Raw genomic sequence first — 16,350 nt, 5'->3', positions numbered from 1 at the left:
CATTTATTGAGGAGCCAATTATTGAGTCCATGTCAACTACTCCCAGTAAGAAAAATATCTATGGCCTGAACTGCTGCTGCTCGGATGGCCTTTATGTTCTGTCTCTTTCTATCCATTTTTGCAGAATATGACACTTAAATGATTTAAGGCAACAGATTTAATGCTTCGGCCCCACGCGTTTCCTGGTCCTTTTTTGGTAGAAAATGATTCGGCCCCACGCGTTTCCTGCCCTTTTTTTGGTAAAGGAAGGGAAAATGGGTGATGATTTTTTCCAATGCTTTTTTAAGACGAAGGAATTATCTTTTTCAGTCACCAAAATTAGCTAGGTTGGGACTTGGGAGGACGGACGCGTGGGGACAGGTCGTGAGCCCAGCCATTACTAAAATTGTACTTCGGCCTACTACGACACAAGTGGATCTGACCGACAGAGTGATGGGTCTTACGCAGGTACGTAGTAGTAATGTTCGTATAAAAAATAGAAATGTCCGGTCTTATCTCTATGCCCCACGTTAATATATGATTTATTCTATTTCTATTTCTATTTAAATACAAATACAAATGTCCGTTCTTATCTCAATATCCCACGTTAATATATAATTTATTATTTTTATATTTCTATTTAAATATAAATATTTATACATAGTATAAAAGATGATAAATAAAATTTTTTTTATAAAAAATTAGATAGTGCTAGTATCTCGCCCAACGGTCGCAGTGACCATTAGATGTATCTTTAGTAAATAAATAATATTTACAGTCATATAATAGATACACATCGTCTATTTCTTTTAAAAAAAGTAAAGTTTTTTGACTTTTTTAAGATTTTAGTTTTTATCTTTTTATATTTTTGGGAATCATTTTGTTTTAAAAATATATTTTTAGAACTCTTTTTAATAAACCAAAATGTGGTGTCACATCGAGAAGATAAAATAAGCCCGGTTTAGATATTCAAACTATCTCGTCTGAACTGTACGACAAGTCTCATCTTAGTATCGAAATAGTAAGTGGGATGTTTTTATTTCATCTTAGTATCGAAATACTAATTTTGAGTGACTGAACTATTAATATTCAGGGTCTTTTTATGCAGCTTGAATTCATGTGAAATCGAGCATCATGTGTACTACCAAGAAAGAAACAGAATTGATCGATATCGAAGATCATGCATGCATGGGCTAGCAAATTTATAAATTTGGGCGAGCTAATTAATTCCTAATTAGGACGTACATTATTAATTAATATTGGGCATTTTGATCACTCAGACAAGTCTGGATCAATACCAAGCTAGCTAGCTTGAGGCACTAGCGCCTTTGGTTTAAACTAGTTATTGTTTTCTTCCTTTTGTTTAATTGATATACATGACAATTAAGTTGTAATCAACAATATTAATTCCTCCGCCGCCACAAATCTAGGGCACCCTTGAATTTTGGTGCTTCGATTAATTTTTACATGAATAATTTTATATACAATCATAAAATATGCAACTGACACGTAATTACTTTGAAAAAAATTAGAGATCACTATTAAAAAATTAATTTTTTTATGTGAGTTCTATATATTTATTCATTTTTTTTAAAACGATTACGTTACAGTTACACAATTCACAATTATAAATATATATATATATATTTTTTAACATTAAGTACTGCAAGTAATTGGCTGTATGGCCCCTCTTTTGAGATAGGTCCAACACATGCAAGCGGTCCAAAAGCCCAAAACCCAAACAAAAATAATCTCTTAACAGTTTTAAAAACTTTTCAAGGAAAACAAAAATCTCCGTGAGATCAAGAAAATAAAGATGAGCAATTTCGCACGATCGATATTGTTTTTCAGATTTTATCGAAACAGTAAAAGTTATGTAAACAGTGCATTTTTTTTCCCATCCCATTTTGAGATCATTCTTCCTCCTTGTTCACGCCTCTTCTCCTTTGCTGAAACCCAACATTTTAATTTTTGGTGATAATATAAAGTAATTTTGATTAAAAAAATATATTTTGAAATATAAATATATTTATAGTATATTTTTTTAATTAATTATAAATATTAATTTTTATTAATATATTCATAACTATGACTCAATAATTATAAAATGATTTTCAATCATTGGTGATATCCACACCTTTATTAAATCCCAAAAAGTAAAAATCATATCATTTCATCTCGGTATTTAAACATATACTTTTTTACAAATTATCTCATTTCATCTTAACTCAAAAATCTCACTATTACTTAAAATATCTCATCTCATCTCACTTTATCTGAACTGTATAACCAAACGAAGTCTAAACAGTATAAACTAGGAGACATAGTAGCATTATCCACTAGTTTAACTAAAAAAATCATGTACAACACTGTGTTCGAATGCCATTGGTTGTTTCATTAGATTTTTTACTAGGTATTTCATAACAAAGTCTCGAAGTAATATTGAAATAGATATATATCGAGAAAGAGTTTATCGTAGATACACTTGAATCATTTAAAGGTAAATTATCCTAGTCTAATGATATGAAGAGATATTCGATTTATACGATCGCTCCAGATCCACTATGTTACTTCATAGGATTGATTAAGCAAGTATTTATTCTCAATAAGATCAATTGCAATCATGTTGAATGATCGCAGGCAATGTGTTTTTAGTGGTCTGATTCAACGAGTCAGCATAAACTTAAAAATCTAGTACGTCAATTGGGGTTTCCCCCAGGCCCAAATATGAATGGACCTCAATCTCAAAATGGGGGGTTTACTTTATTCAGCCCATTACTTTAAGTGGGTGATATTGCAATTTCGAGTTAAACGGATTCTAAATTGCACTCCCGCCGCTCTAGGACATTTCGGAAATTCGAAACATCCAACAGTTATCTAACACGTGTCAAAATTTTCCTTCACTGGTGTATGATCTATAATACCGCCCATTTACCATTTCGAAAATTTTTGCCCATTCCGGCTATCTCAAACGAAGAACTTCTTGCTCTTCTTCCTCAGCCTGTTTAGGCGCAAGCAGAGAGCCGCCTCCCTCTCATGCGATCAAGAACAAAAACCCAAACCCTTTTAATCCCTACTGCACTCAAGGTATAATGTCTCTTCACAGATCTCATATCTGTCTTCTGATTTTTGGTCGCCTTTTTAATCTCATCTTCACTTTCTTTGTGGAAATGAAATATGGGTCCGGATTAATCCTCTTGTTTTCCTGGAAAATATCACCGCATTTCTTGATCTAATTTTTAGTATGTTTCAGTTGAAGCGTGACAATGCCGGAATCAAGAGACAGAATGTCGAGGCCCGTAGACCACGCGTCGCTATTTGCTCGCAGGAGATCTGCCAGTGTTGGAGTTCCTCTCGAAGAGCAGGAAACGGGTTCAAACTTGTTCGGATCCCCAATCGAAAGAGTAACAATTGCTACAACGCCAGCAACGCGTGGGCGAACAGCTTTAGGTGCGACAAGAGGTGGTGGGCTCAGAAGAGGTGGATTTGGAACTCCAAGAAGTGTCCGCGGCCGGATTATGTACGGGACTCCGGCATCGGGTAGGGAAAACTCTCAGAGTACTCGCCGAGGTTCGGTTCGGGGTAGACGCGGGAGCAGTGTTTTACCGTCGTACTACCCGAGAACCCCTCTTCGTGATATTACTTCGGTTGTGAGGGTAATGATGCTACTCTTGTTCACCCGTTTCATTCTCCCGGTTTCTTCTTGTTTGTTTTTAGTTGATTCAATCTTGATCGAATTATTTAGTTAAATTAGAGGCTTTCATTAATTTTCACAGAATCACTGGTTAATGGATTTCCTTTCAAGTTATGAATCTTCTTGCTTTTGCTAGATTAAGTAGGGATATTAGTGGGGTTCGTTATGATGAATCTTGTTTAGGGCATGAAGAGCATTTAATGTGCTTGAATAGGAGTTCAGTTTAATTGCTTTCACCTATTTAACTTAACAATATTCTTAGCACGGTTCCCAACTTTCTTTTCCTAGTAGGCCTTTCTAGTGACTCCGTAGCTGACTGGATAAAGGAAGAACTAGGAGTTGGATCAAGTTCAGTTGGATTTGGTTCTTGAATTAGCAGTTATGTTAGTTTCCCTATTCGGTACAGAAAGAGTTTTCAGTTATGGGTAATCGGGTGTTTGTATGTTTCTTATTCTGGTATGTTTCTCTTGGTTCCATTTGATATTGATCTACTTTCGACAAATCTAGTTTAAATGCGTTTTCTCTTGATTGGTAGTGTTCTTACATCCTTTGTTTATCGAACTCAATACCCCGCCCTGTTCTTAAATCCTTTGCCAGTGCTTTAACAAAATTGGCAAAGCTATTTATTATTTATATCATCCATTATCTATGAGTTGAAGCTGCAGTTATTTGATAATTTGATTTGGGTGTTGAATAAATCTTTTGGTTGCTTCACTCGAGCACCAAAATCCATTGGCGTCTATGAAGGCTTTGCTACTGCCTGTAGTTCAAATACCAAGGGAAATGCACTAATTTTTGAAGGTTTTTAAACCATCAGATTGGTGTTAAGTTTTTAACTCAAGAGTATTCCACGTGACTTAACCTGGAAAACTTATCCTAGGCAATAGAAAGAAGAAGAGCTCGCTTGAGAGATGTCGAAGGCCAACAAATTGAGAATCCTGCTACTGAGGGGCAGAGCGTTGTTGATCCTTCTTTACCAGTGACAGGTGCTCAGCTCGAGCACGATCTCTCTTTGACCTCTCCAAATCCAGATATTGGTGTCAAACCTCGCACACCTGCTGTCGGTAAAGTGCCAAAGATTCTGCTTGGAATCGCTAATGAGAATGCCGGAGAATCAGAGTTCGTGACACCCCAGAAGAAGCTATTAAACTCAATTGACAAAGTTGAGAAAGTGGTAATGGAGGAACTGCAGAAACTGAAGAGGACACCAAGTGCTAAGAAGGCGGAGAGAGAGAAAAGAGTTCGTACTTTGATGTCTATGCGTTGATTCTTTTCAACTTTACAGCAATTAGAGGAGAAACGAGTCAGCGGAAGCACCTAGAATTGAAAGATTGATCATCATCTGATGATATCAGGTACTCATGAAGTAGATATATCTCATAGTTTTCCTAATTGGTTGGTGTAGAACCAGATTGGCATGTTTGTTTCTTTTCACCATCATTCTTTGATGGTTATGAGTGGTTGTAACAATTGTTTTGAGCTGATGTATATAATGGCTATATCTCTCAATTTCAGCTACATTTTTTTACTAAAAAACGGCTATATTTTGCACCCTTACTTGCCGAGTATGACAAAAGAAGCGTATCATGCTCTGCTGGGCGTTCATACAAGGCTCTCCCAAGAATTATTAGAAAAACCGTAAAAATTATGAGTAATTAGATACAGTGCTATTGCTATATAATCAACAGCCTTACGAATCTATTATAACTATAAATAAACAGACTTATAAACAAATGTTTATATTATAAATAAGAATGAATTATTTCTAAGTTAAATATTGCAAATCATTCACCGAATTGAGAGAGATCGCAATTAGATGCCTTGTTGTTTCTTAATAGAAAAATTATTCTCATCAGTTAAGATTCACTATCCCACACTTTATGAAAAGGGAAACTTATATTGTAGTCGGGTGGGAAAATCGTTGCGTAGTTGGTGCTGCCCACGTAGACAAAAATGAAATGAACCGTTTAATAAACAAAACATGGCGTCTCGTTTTGAGTAGCCTAGATTTATCTTCCTCTTGTATCTTCCAACTTCTTCCCTAAGCATTTCTGGTCCATAGTTAAAACCTTGGAATCTTGAAGCAACATATGACAATAAAAGATCCAACTTTTTAGGAAAAGTATCCATGTGCCGGCATAGGTCATTTACTCTAATGTCATTCCGAATAACCTTGCTCTTGAGTAACATGGCCCAATGCCTCAGTTGTGCCAATAAAAGATTTGGCAAGTTCAGACTCTCTTAAGCCCATCCACCATTTGATGGAAGTCAAATAACAAATGAGCACGGTTAAAAACCAGTATCCTTCCTTTGCTGGAAACCCCATTGGACTCTAGGCCATCGATTTCTTGAAATAGTCCCTGTAGATGCACCACAACTCCATTTCCAATAACAGAGTATCCTCATCAAGGATACCGGAAGGAACCAGGTGAAGGGTAAATTTCTTTCCCTTCGCATTGTAGATAGCATGTCCTGCATTGGCTCCACCCTGACAACGAGCAACAATATCACAGATTCGCATGTGATTATTCAATTGGATTTATATCTGAAGCCTGAAGGTGCTTTTGTTGTTTTCTTCCAAGAAAAAGAAAATCATAGAACAACGAAAAAGTGTACTACTGGTGAATGGCTACTTAGACGAAGAGTAGAACCCACGAAGATGAAGACGAGACCCACCAAGAGCAGAACCCACAGAGATAAAAATGAGACCCACGAAGACCAGAACACACGAAGATCACCAAAATGTTCTATTGAAGTTCATCTACCCACATCGAGAGACCCCTTCCATTCGAAGACGAAGAGCTCATGCACTTGTTTTCGTCTGAACTTTTTTCCTTCCTAGCTTTTTACTTCTATTTTCGTCTGTTTTCCATCCTTTTTTTTTTTTAAAGTGGCAGATTGACGTGGCAGCGACTCCCAGGCGTTTGCATCTTCTGACTATACGTAGAAGAACTGGTGTGTAGCTTTACTATTCATTATCTCACATTACACATACTACCCACCACATTTATTTTTATTTTTATTTAATTTTTTTGGTATCATTCCTCCCAAACTAATTGAATTATTCTACTTATCAATCATATGCTACATATTTGGTAAGGAAAAAGATAAAAAAAAAAAAAATTATGTGTAGTGTGTGATGTGGAGATGATGAGTAAAGTTTTTCTTATCATTGAGCTTCTTTCAACCTTATGGACCACTTAGGACGGCAATTGGTATATATATAAATTATATTTTTCTATTGTACGAAATTTATTTTATTTTTGAATCAGAATAGAGAGAGATTAATAAAACCAAAACATAAGTAGTAATAGTTAATTATAAGATAGAGAGAGAATAAATTTTGTAAATGTCCAACCTTGTTATAGTCCCTGTCATCCTCTCGTTTCCCTGCGTTTGTCGACGTCAAACGTGATTTGAATATCCACCCACTCCCCCAAATGCGACGAAACAAAATCCCTTCTTCAGATATTAAAAATTGAGTTATGTTATATGATTCTCATCTCATCGATAGTAAAATTAATTAACTACACAAATGATTTGGTGGCAGGTCTTTTTATCCCCTTTCTTCAGCTTAAACCGACGATCCCACTTTTGGTTACCATATCACGTTAAATCGACAGAATTAGTCCATGAAATTTAAATAATTATCTGATTTATATTACAAGTTACAACGCTTATTATGGCTGTGATTGATATAATGTATAGAGGGCCATCACAGTCAACCATCCCAATAGTAAATGACCCTCCGCGAACCTTATTCCGAGGAGATTGCAAGAAAGATTGGGCAAGATCGTTCGCTTTGATATGAAAGATTGAGATAAAGATGATGCTCCGGTTATTATCTCATTGATCAGGTTCTTTCAATTCTATATATGGACCACACTGCAGATGGCTGCTAGTTGAGCTATGACAAAATAGCATTAAAAAATCATCATCAGCATCATGCATGCATTAATAATTTAATAGGAAGAAGAAAAAAAGATTGTTTAAGCAGAGAAAGTGTACGTTTCTAATATAATTTTGATATTCTCAACCAATGGTGATTAAAGATGGTAAGATATCACATCCATGCATAGGCAACTGCTGACATCTTGCAAAATGTCCGTACAAAGATGTTGATCCATAAGAGAAAAATGCACAGGGGTTAAATAGAAAGTCTCCTATACCTTTCTTTCATCAACAGTACCTTAATTTCTTGAAACCGCCTTCTGGCAATTGCTGTGTTGCAAATATGAATTCAACGATGCCTGATTTCCAGAACTGTGCAATACTTCTCATCTGTCTAGCCTCCGTTTGGTTGATAGGATTCTTTTTTATGAGACCTCGAACCAAACCACGCCTTCCTCCGAGCCCACGAGCCCTACCGATCATCGGACACCTCCACCTCCTCAGCAGAATCCCTCACCAAGCTCTTCACAAACTCTCAAACCAACATGGACCTTTGATATACTTACTCTTTGGATCCAAACCTAGTGTCATTGTTTCCTCTCCGGAAATGGCCACAGAGTGCCTCAAAACAAACGAATTTTGTTTCCTGAACCGCCCCAAAATGGCTAACATAGACTATCTCACGTATGGCTCCGCTGACTTCACCATGGCACCCTACGGACCCTACTGGAAGTTCATGAAAAAGCTTTGCATGACCGAACTTCTTAGCGGCCGAACACTTGAGCGGCACCTTCCTATCAGGGACCAAGAAATAAAGCAGTTCTTACAGCTATTGCTTGAAAAGGCTAAGGCCAATGAGGCAGTTGATGTTGGAGCAGAACTCATAAGGTTGACAAACAACATAATATCGAGGATGGCACTGAGAAAAAGATGTTCAGAGAATGAAGACGAAGCTAACGAGGTGAGGAAGTTGGTGGAAGAGATGTGTGAGCTCGCTGGTAAAGCTAATGTGTCAGAGATGATTTGGTTTTGTAAGAATTTAGATTTGCAAGGATTTGGTAAAAGGCTCAAGGATGTGCGCGACAGGTATGACGCTATGATGGAGAGGATACTGAAGGAACACGAAGAGGCTAGGAAGAAGAAGGAGATGGCAGTTGATGGAGGTGATGGCATAAAAGATGTTCTGGACATTTTGCTTGATGTATACGAGGACGAAAGCTCCGAGATTAGAATGACCAGAGAAAATATCAAAGGCTTCATTATGGTAAACGTTTCCCTTGACTATCAGAATTGTAACTACTGTTAGCTATTAGTTACAAATTAGTTAGAAGTGGTTAGTTTGTTAATAGAGGATTTAAATCAAGTGTTGTATATAAATACCTCTCATGTGTAGGAATCGAAATAATATCTTTCATTTTCACTCCATCTTCTCTTCTCTCGGCAGTTCTCTCTTCTTTCCCCAAACTCGATTTTTGACATTGAATTTTGTATCATGCAGAATATGTTTGGAGCCGGGACAGACACGTCGGCCGTGACAACTGAATGGGCAATGTCGGAGCTAATTAATCACCCAGATGTGATGGCTAAAGCAAGGCACGAGATCGATATGGTAATCGGAAAGAGCAAATTAGTTGAGGAGTCTGATATAGCTAACCTTCCCTACATCCAAGCTATAGTGAAGGAAACTCTGAGGCTTCACCCACCCGGTCCATTGATTGTGAGGGAGTGCACTGAAGACTGTATTATAGCTGGTTATGAAATTCCGGCAAAAACCCGGCTCTTTGTTAATGTGTGGGCTATTGGAAGGGACCCAAACCACTGGGAGAATCCGCTTGAGTTCTGGCCGGAGAGATTTCTTAACAAAGAGGAGATGGGAAAGAGCCAATTGGATGTGAGGGGGCAACACTTCCATCTGCTGCCATTTGGGACTGGAAGAAGAAGCTGCCCCGGAGCAACGTTAGCATTGCAGGTTGTCCAAACAACCTTAGCTGTTATGATTCAGTGCTTTGAATGGAAGGTTGGCGATGGAGGACATGGTAGCGTGGACATGGAAGAGGGGCCGGGGGTTTCCCTTCCACGGGCTCATCCTCTCGTCTGTGTCCCTGTGGCTAGGCTGAGTCCATTTCCATTAATTTGACTCGTACTTGTGGGCAGCTTCTAAATCCTACTATGCTCAACTCTCTTTGGTGGCGAGGGCTCATGTCTGTGTGCCTGCATCTATTCATATATATATATATATGAAACACCTTTGTTTCCTCTTTCGAGTCCCAAAAGTTATGGAGATTGTGAATATTCCTGGGTGCCATCAGTAATTCCGTATCTACAAATGGTCCTTTTTTCTTCGTTATTTCTGGGTTTTATTTTTATTTTGATGTGTTGACGATGTATAGTAGCATGGTCTTGTCTTCTCGGATTTCCACTGTACAAACTGAAGCAAAACTGAATAAAATGGATTTGGGCAGGATAATCAAACCATAAATTCAATTGCTACCACATAGAATTGTATAAATCAATGAAAGTGGAAATACAATCTTTAAATATCCACGACCTCTATACACTGTAGTAATGCTACAGTTGATAACAAAAAGACTCTATTTGCAAACTTGCTTACACAAAATACACCCAAGCGGTGTGTTTAAACAACTTGTAAGTCATAAGCACCGGAACTCTTGTAAATATTATCATGGTCCAGGGATTCTTTTAATCGACGGATGGCAGAGTTGTTGGGAAGACGAAGGAGTTGACAGAGTTGGCTAACTTCATAGTTACCGTGTTGTCTTGGTCGGGTTGAGAGAGTCATGACAAACATTAGTCAAACAATTGAATCCATGCCTTAAAATTCAACCCTTTGGTCCTTCGGGACCTCGGGTCATTTATCTGGTTTTGGAATTCTCCATGCTCAACCTATTCGGATGGTCTCTACAGTGGCCTTTTTCAAAAGGAGATGCCTCAAAGCCTAGAAAGAACTCCAAGAAAACAAGAATCTACCTATTATTCTGTGTAATTGGGCAAAAAAAAAAAATGGTTCCTTCCCCATATTTTTATACACAAACACAAGTCCAGGTAGTACGAATGATTTATTTATCATGATTATAAATTTTACAACTTCCAAAATAGGCATTTCTCAGAGTGGGGTATTTTTATCGAACAGTTGATGGTCGATCAAAAAGGCCCTGTGAATTAAGGAGCAAGAAGCCCGGATATGTGCTTACTGGACGGCTTTTTATAGAAACTCAGATTCCAAATTATCCGATTTGTCACGTGGGTTTTTTATTTCTATTTGGCACACTGATTATCTACGCCGTTGGAGATCCATTTATATAAAATAAAATATGGTTAAGTGATGTATTATGATCGTCTGGTACATAATTTAATTTCTGTCTAGGAAATATATACATATATAAAATGCCCAAGACTTTGAATTTTGCGTTTTTGGGAGGGGGGGGGGTGGTGGTGGAATAGAATCTGTGATACTCCTCCGTATATAATTTACATTTATAAATTTAATTTAAATAGTTGAAATATAAAATCATTTAGAATATATCATATTAATAAACATGATTGAAAATGACAAATTTTAAAATGAATATAAAAATTACCTATAAATAAAATGAAATCCGAAAAATAAAAAGAGGTGGTCAGTTAAGATAAATATAAATAATTAAATGAGTCTCTTCCCATTAACTTAAGATTTTGAAACTAGTAGTGGTTTAACATGATATTGGAGTAAAGATCCTTAAATCTAACTCTTCCATCAACTTAAGTTTTTACACATTAGCTATGCTAAAAATGACTGGTGTTTTGATTTTCTTAAAATTATAATAGATCTTATATAAGTTGTGTGTTAACGCACTAACTTATGTGTAGTAAAACTCTTAAATAACGGATCGTGTTTTTAATCCATTTTGACCTGTTTAATAATTAATTAGAAATTGGTCAATACAACACGACTCTTTTCAACCTATTTAATGTGAATGGGTTGAACTAATATGCATAACTCATTTAACTTGATTAACATAATTTCACAAAAAAGTAAAAATCTTTATTTATTAGTATTCACAATATAAAAAAAATACAATAAGACTTTCTACTAAAAAAAATATCAATATTTTTCAAATATCAATAAAACCAATATTATAAATCTAACAATAACAAATTTGAGCATAGGTCCAAAATTACAATTCTAATAATAAAAATATAAATATATTGAAAAATTTCAATATTACAACCTAATAATAATAAGATTGTACTTTTGAAATAAAATATAAATATGTTAAACAGGTTGACCTGTTTATTAATCGTGTTTTAATGGGTCAATCCGTTTTAATCCAAATCCATTAATATCAAAATCAAATCTGCTAATTTTATATCGTATTTATATTAGATTCGCAGATCATGTCACATGCATATTGCCACCCATTTAGATGCCGGCTTGTTCTTTCTTAATGTTGCAGATAAACAAACAAATAGTGCTAAAATCAAACGTGAGATTGAAGAGTCAACTAGCATATAGAAAGGGATTGAAACAAAGAAGAGGATTGAGATTCGATTTGCTATATATCATCGACTTTCTTTCAACCTCATGAGGCACCTTGTAAGGACGGCTAGCTATTGGCGTCCTCTCTTACCGATCGTTACCATATCAATGGTGGGCCACACAACAATAATAACAATGGTAAATCGTCGTCAATGTTGTCGTTCGATCGATCATTGCTGCGTATATAAAAAATATTATATCATGAATAGAAATTATACACTCGAGAAACATGCTGAATTTTTCTATTATACGAAACTTATTTTATTTTTCAATATGAAGAGAGAGATATTAATATAGAAAAATGATATTTGTAGTCATAGAATGTACAAGTGCCGTGCATTCATTTTTAAAAAAGTGAGTAAATATGAGACTCACATGAAAAAACTAATTTTTAAGAGTAATATTACATACAATACTCGTAGAGTGTGCAACCGTCGTGCAATCGCTTTGAAAAAAAGTAGAATACATTATTAAAAAATTAACTTTTTTTTATTTACATCTCGTATTTACTTATTTTTTTTAGAGAGAATACGTGACGTTTGTGCGCTTTACGATTATAAATATTATTTTTTATTTTTTAATAGTACAAGAACTCTACTCTTTTTTAAAATAAATTTTTTAAAATAAATATACGATACTTATACATGACTGTAGTCTTATTCATTAATAAAACAACAACAATTACGTACGAGTTGTCCAACCTTACAGTATTCCCAGTCAGCCATCCTTTCCGTAATTTCCTGCGTTTGTCGACGACAATGTGATGTAAATGCGACGAAACAAAATACGTTCTTTAGGTATCAATTATTTGAATTGAGAACTCTCGTGTTCCGCCTTAATTAATTAAGATGGTAAGATATTACATCCATGCACAGGCAACGCCTGCTGACATCTAGCAAAATGTGCGTATACAAATATGTTGAATCCGATCCTTTCTTGAAACAACCTTCTGGCAATTGCTTTGTTACAAACATGAATTCAATGATGCCTGATTTCCAAAACTATGAAATGCTTCTCATCTATTTAGCCTCCATTTGGTTGATTGTGTCCTTTTTTATCAGACCTCGAACTAAACCACGCCTTCCTCCAAGCCCACGAGCCCTACCGATCAGCGGACACCTCCACCTCCTCGGCAGAATCCCTCACCAAGCTCTTCACAAACTCTCAAACCGACATGGGCCTTTGATGTACTTACGCTTTGGCTCCAAACCTTGTCTCATTGTTTCCTCTCCGGAAATGGCCAGAGAGTGCCTCAAAACAAACGAATTTTGTTTCCTGAACCGCCCCAAAATGGCTAACATAAACTATCTCACGTATGGCTCCGCTGACTTCACCATGGCACCCTACGGACCCTACTGGAAGTTCATGAAAAAGCTTTGCATGACCAAACTTCTTAGCGGCCGAACACTTGAGCGGCACCTTCCTATCAGGGACCAAGAAATAAAGCAGTTCTTACAGCTATTGCTTAAAAAGGCTAAGGCCAATGAGGCAGTTGATGTTGGAGCAGAACTCATAAGGTTGACAAACAACATAATATCGAGGATGGCACTGAGAAAAAGATGTTCAGAGAATGAAGACGAAGCTAACGAGGTGAGGAAGTTGGTGGAAGAGATGTGTGAGCTCGCTGGTAAAGCTAATGTGTCAGAGATGATTTGGTTTTGTAAGAATTTAGATTTGCAAGGATTTGGTAAAAGGCTCAAGGATGTGCGCGACAGGTATGACGCTATGATGGAGAGGATACTGAAGGAACACGAAGAGGCTAGGAAGAAGAAGGAGATGGCAGTTGATGGAGGTGATGGCATAAAAGATGTTCTGGACATTTTGCTTGATGTATACGAGGACGAAAGCTCCGAGATTAGAATGACCAGAGAAAATATCAAAGGCTTCATTATGGTAAACGTTTCCCTTGACTATCAGAATTGTAACTACTGTTAGCTATTAGTTACAAATTAGTTAGAAGTGGTTAGTTTGTTAACAGAGGATTTAAACTCAAGTGCTGTATATAAATACCTCTCATGTGTAGGAATCGAAATAATATCTTTCATTTTCACTCCATCTTCTCTTCTCTCGGCAGTTCTCTCTTCTTTCCCCAAACTCGATTTTTGACATTGAATTTTGTATCATGCAGAATATGTTTGGAGCCGGGACAGACACGTCGGCCGTGACAACTGAATGGGCAATGTCGGAGCTAATTAATCACCCAGATGTGATGGCTAAAGCAAGGCACGAGATCGATATGGTAATCGGAAAGAGCAAATTAGTTGAGGAGTCTGATATAGCTAACCTTCCCTACATCCAAGCTATAGTGAAGGAAACTCTGAGGCTTCACCCACCCGGTCCATTGATTGTGAGGGAGTGCACTGAAGACTGTATTATAGCTGGTTATGAAATTCCGGCAAAAACCCGGCTCTTTGTTAATGTGTGGGCTATCGGAAGAGACCCAAACCACTGGGAGAATCCGCTTGAGTTCTGGCCGGAGAGATTTCTTAACAAAGAGGAGATGGGAAAGAGCCAATTGGATGTGAGAGGGCAACACTTCCATCTGCTGCCATTTGGGACTGGAAGAAGAAGCTGCCCCGGAGCAACATTAGCATTGCAGGTTGTCCAAACAACCTTAGCTGTCTTGATTCAGTGCTTTGAATGGAAGGTTGGCGATGGAGGATATGGTAGTGTGGACATGGAAGAGGGGCCGGGGATTTCCCTTCCACGGGCTCATCCTCTCGTTAGTGTCCCTGTGGCTAGGCTCAGTCCATTTCCATTAATTTGACTCTTACTTGTGGGCAGCTTCTAAATCCTACCATGCTCAACTCTCTTTGGTGGCGAGGGCACATGTCTGTGTGCCTCATTTATTGATATTTATGACACACTTCTTTGTTTATTCTTTCGAGTCTCAAAAGTTATGGAGATTGTACGTGAATATTCCTGGTTGCCATCAGTAAGTTGGTTTCTACAAATGGTCATTTTTTTTCTTCTTTATTCTGGGTTTTATTTTTATTTGGAGTGTCACGATGTACAGTAGCCTGGTCTTGTCTTCTTGGTTTTCCGCTTCACAAACTGAAGCAAAACTGAATAAAATGGATTTGGGCTGAATAATCAAACCATAAATTGTATTGCTACCACATAGAATTTTAAAAATCAATGAAAGTAGAAATACAACCTTTAAATATGCACATGACCTCTATACACTGAAGTAATGCTGTGGTTGATAACAAAAAGACTATTTGCATACTTGTAAGTTATAAGTAGCGGAAGGAACTCTTGTAAATATTATTATGGATTCATTCAATCAAACGGATGACAGAGTTGGCTAACTTCATAGTTACTATGTTGTCTTGGTCGAGTTGACAGTCATGACAAACATTTGTCAAACAATTGAATCCAAGCTTTAAAATTCAACCCTTTGGCACTTCTGTCTCAAGCTAAACTATGTCATTTATCTGGGTTTGGGATATTGCAACTTCCAAATAGGCATTTCTCCGTGTGGGGTTTTCTATCGAACGTTTGATGGCCGATCAAAAAGGCCCTTTGAATTACGGAGGAAGACCCCGGGTGTATGCTTACTACTTTTCTAGAAACTCATATTCCAAATTACCCAATTGGGTCGTGGATTTCTTTCTTTGATCCTTATTGGGTTGGGCCTCTACATATAAATACTGACCCTTATCAGAGAGTATGCCATCTGATGTTTCGTGGTAAGCTAATCTGTCTATCCAGTTTAATGTTTCCTGGCAAGTTGTGAATGCATAGTGCATTTATGAGTTATTGATATGAGGTGGATCCAGGAAAAAAGGGGCTGCTAGTTATAATCCAGAAATTCTTGGTAATCGTCTTCACCTAGCTATACTTCAAAAGACGACGACCCCTTCGGCAGATTCAGATGTCTTACAATTAGTGAAATTTTCTAACAAACCATAGAGACACGATTTAAAAAGAGAGAGAAAAAAGGGAGAGAATTCGTACAGCCTACTTGTGAGGATGCTAGCTAAGGTTGTTGCAGAGACAAGCAAATTCAATTGTCATTTGGAGTCATTATTGCATCTTCATTGAGAAATTGTATTTATTAGTGCAATTCGGGATAGAAATAATAACAAGGCTATGTTATGTTGCTACAGAGGGAGCCTACAATCGCATCGCATGGCGGCTGATTTCACGCTGGCCACACAGTCATTTTCTTCTACTGTCAAGAATGCCGTGTCATTAGCCTGCTTGTAACAAAGGAACGTCGCCCTAAAACATCCACTTGTGCATC

The 16,350-nt window shown here is 37.1% G+C and overlaps 3 protein-coding genes across 3 annotated transcripts; all 3 read left to right on the top strand.

The window, feature by feature from the left end:
* Nucleotides 1–2,906: 2,906 nt before the first annotated feature.
* On the top strand, nt 2,907–5,191 carry LOC121268357 (protein POLYCHOME-like). Its single transcript, XM_041172579.1, has 3 exons — nt 2,907–3,066; nt 3,233–3,635; nt 4,554–5,191. Exons 2-3 carry the CDS (start codon nt 3,246–3,248, stop codon nt 4,938–4,940), a joined length of 777 nt encoding a protein of 258 aa, XP_041028513.1. The 5' UTR covers nt 2,907–3,066; nt 3,233–3,245; the 3' UTR covers nt 4,941–5,191.
* Nucleotides 5,192–7,799: 2,608 nt separating this feature from the next.
* On the top strand, nt 7,800–10,106 carry LOC121268356 (3,9-dihydroxypterocarpan 6A-monooxygenase-like). The gene is made up of 2 exons (XM_041172578.1): nt 7,800–8,828; nt 9,063–10,106. The coding sequence occupies exons 1-2, from the start codon at nt 7,908–7,910 to the stop codon at nt 9,699–9,701; spliced, it is 1,560 nt and encodes a 519-aa protein (XP_041028512.1). The 5' UTR covers nt 7,800–7,907; the 3' UTR covers nt 9,702–10,106.
* A 2,930-nt stretch (nt 10,107–13,036) lies between these two features.
* Nucleotides 13,037–15,036, top strand: LOC121268355 (3,9-dihydroxypterocarpan 6A-monooxygenase-like). The gene is made up of 2 exons (XM_041172577.1): nt 13,037–13,994; nt 14,230–15,036. The coding sequence occupies exons 1-2, from the start codon at nt 13,074–13,076 to the stop codon at nt 14,866–14,868; spliced, it is 1,560 nt and encodes a 519-aa protein (XP_041028511.1). The 5' UTR covers nt 13,037–13,073; the 3' UTR covers nt 14,869–15,036.
* Nucleotides 15,037–16,350: the final 1,314 nt, after the last annotated feature.

The sequence above is a fragment of the Juglans microcarpa x Juglans regia genome, chromosome 5S (assembly GCF_004785595.1).
Source record: "Juglans microcarpa x Juglans regia isolate MS1-56 chromosome 5S, Jm3101_v1.0, whole genome shotgun sequence".
NCBI classification, from domain to species: Eukaryota; Viridiplantae; Streptophyta; class Magnoliopsida; order Fagales; family Juglandaceae; genus Juglans; species Juglans microcarpa x Juglans regia.
The sequence above is the reverse complement of the archived record's forward strand: the minus strand, read 5'-3'. Positions and strand labels throughout refer to the sequence as shown.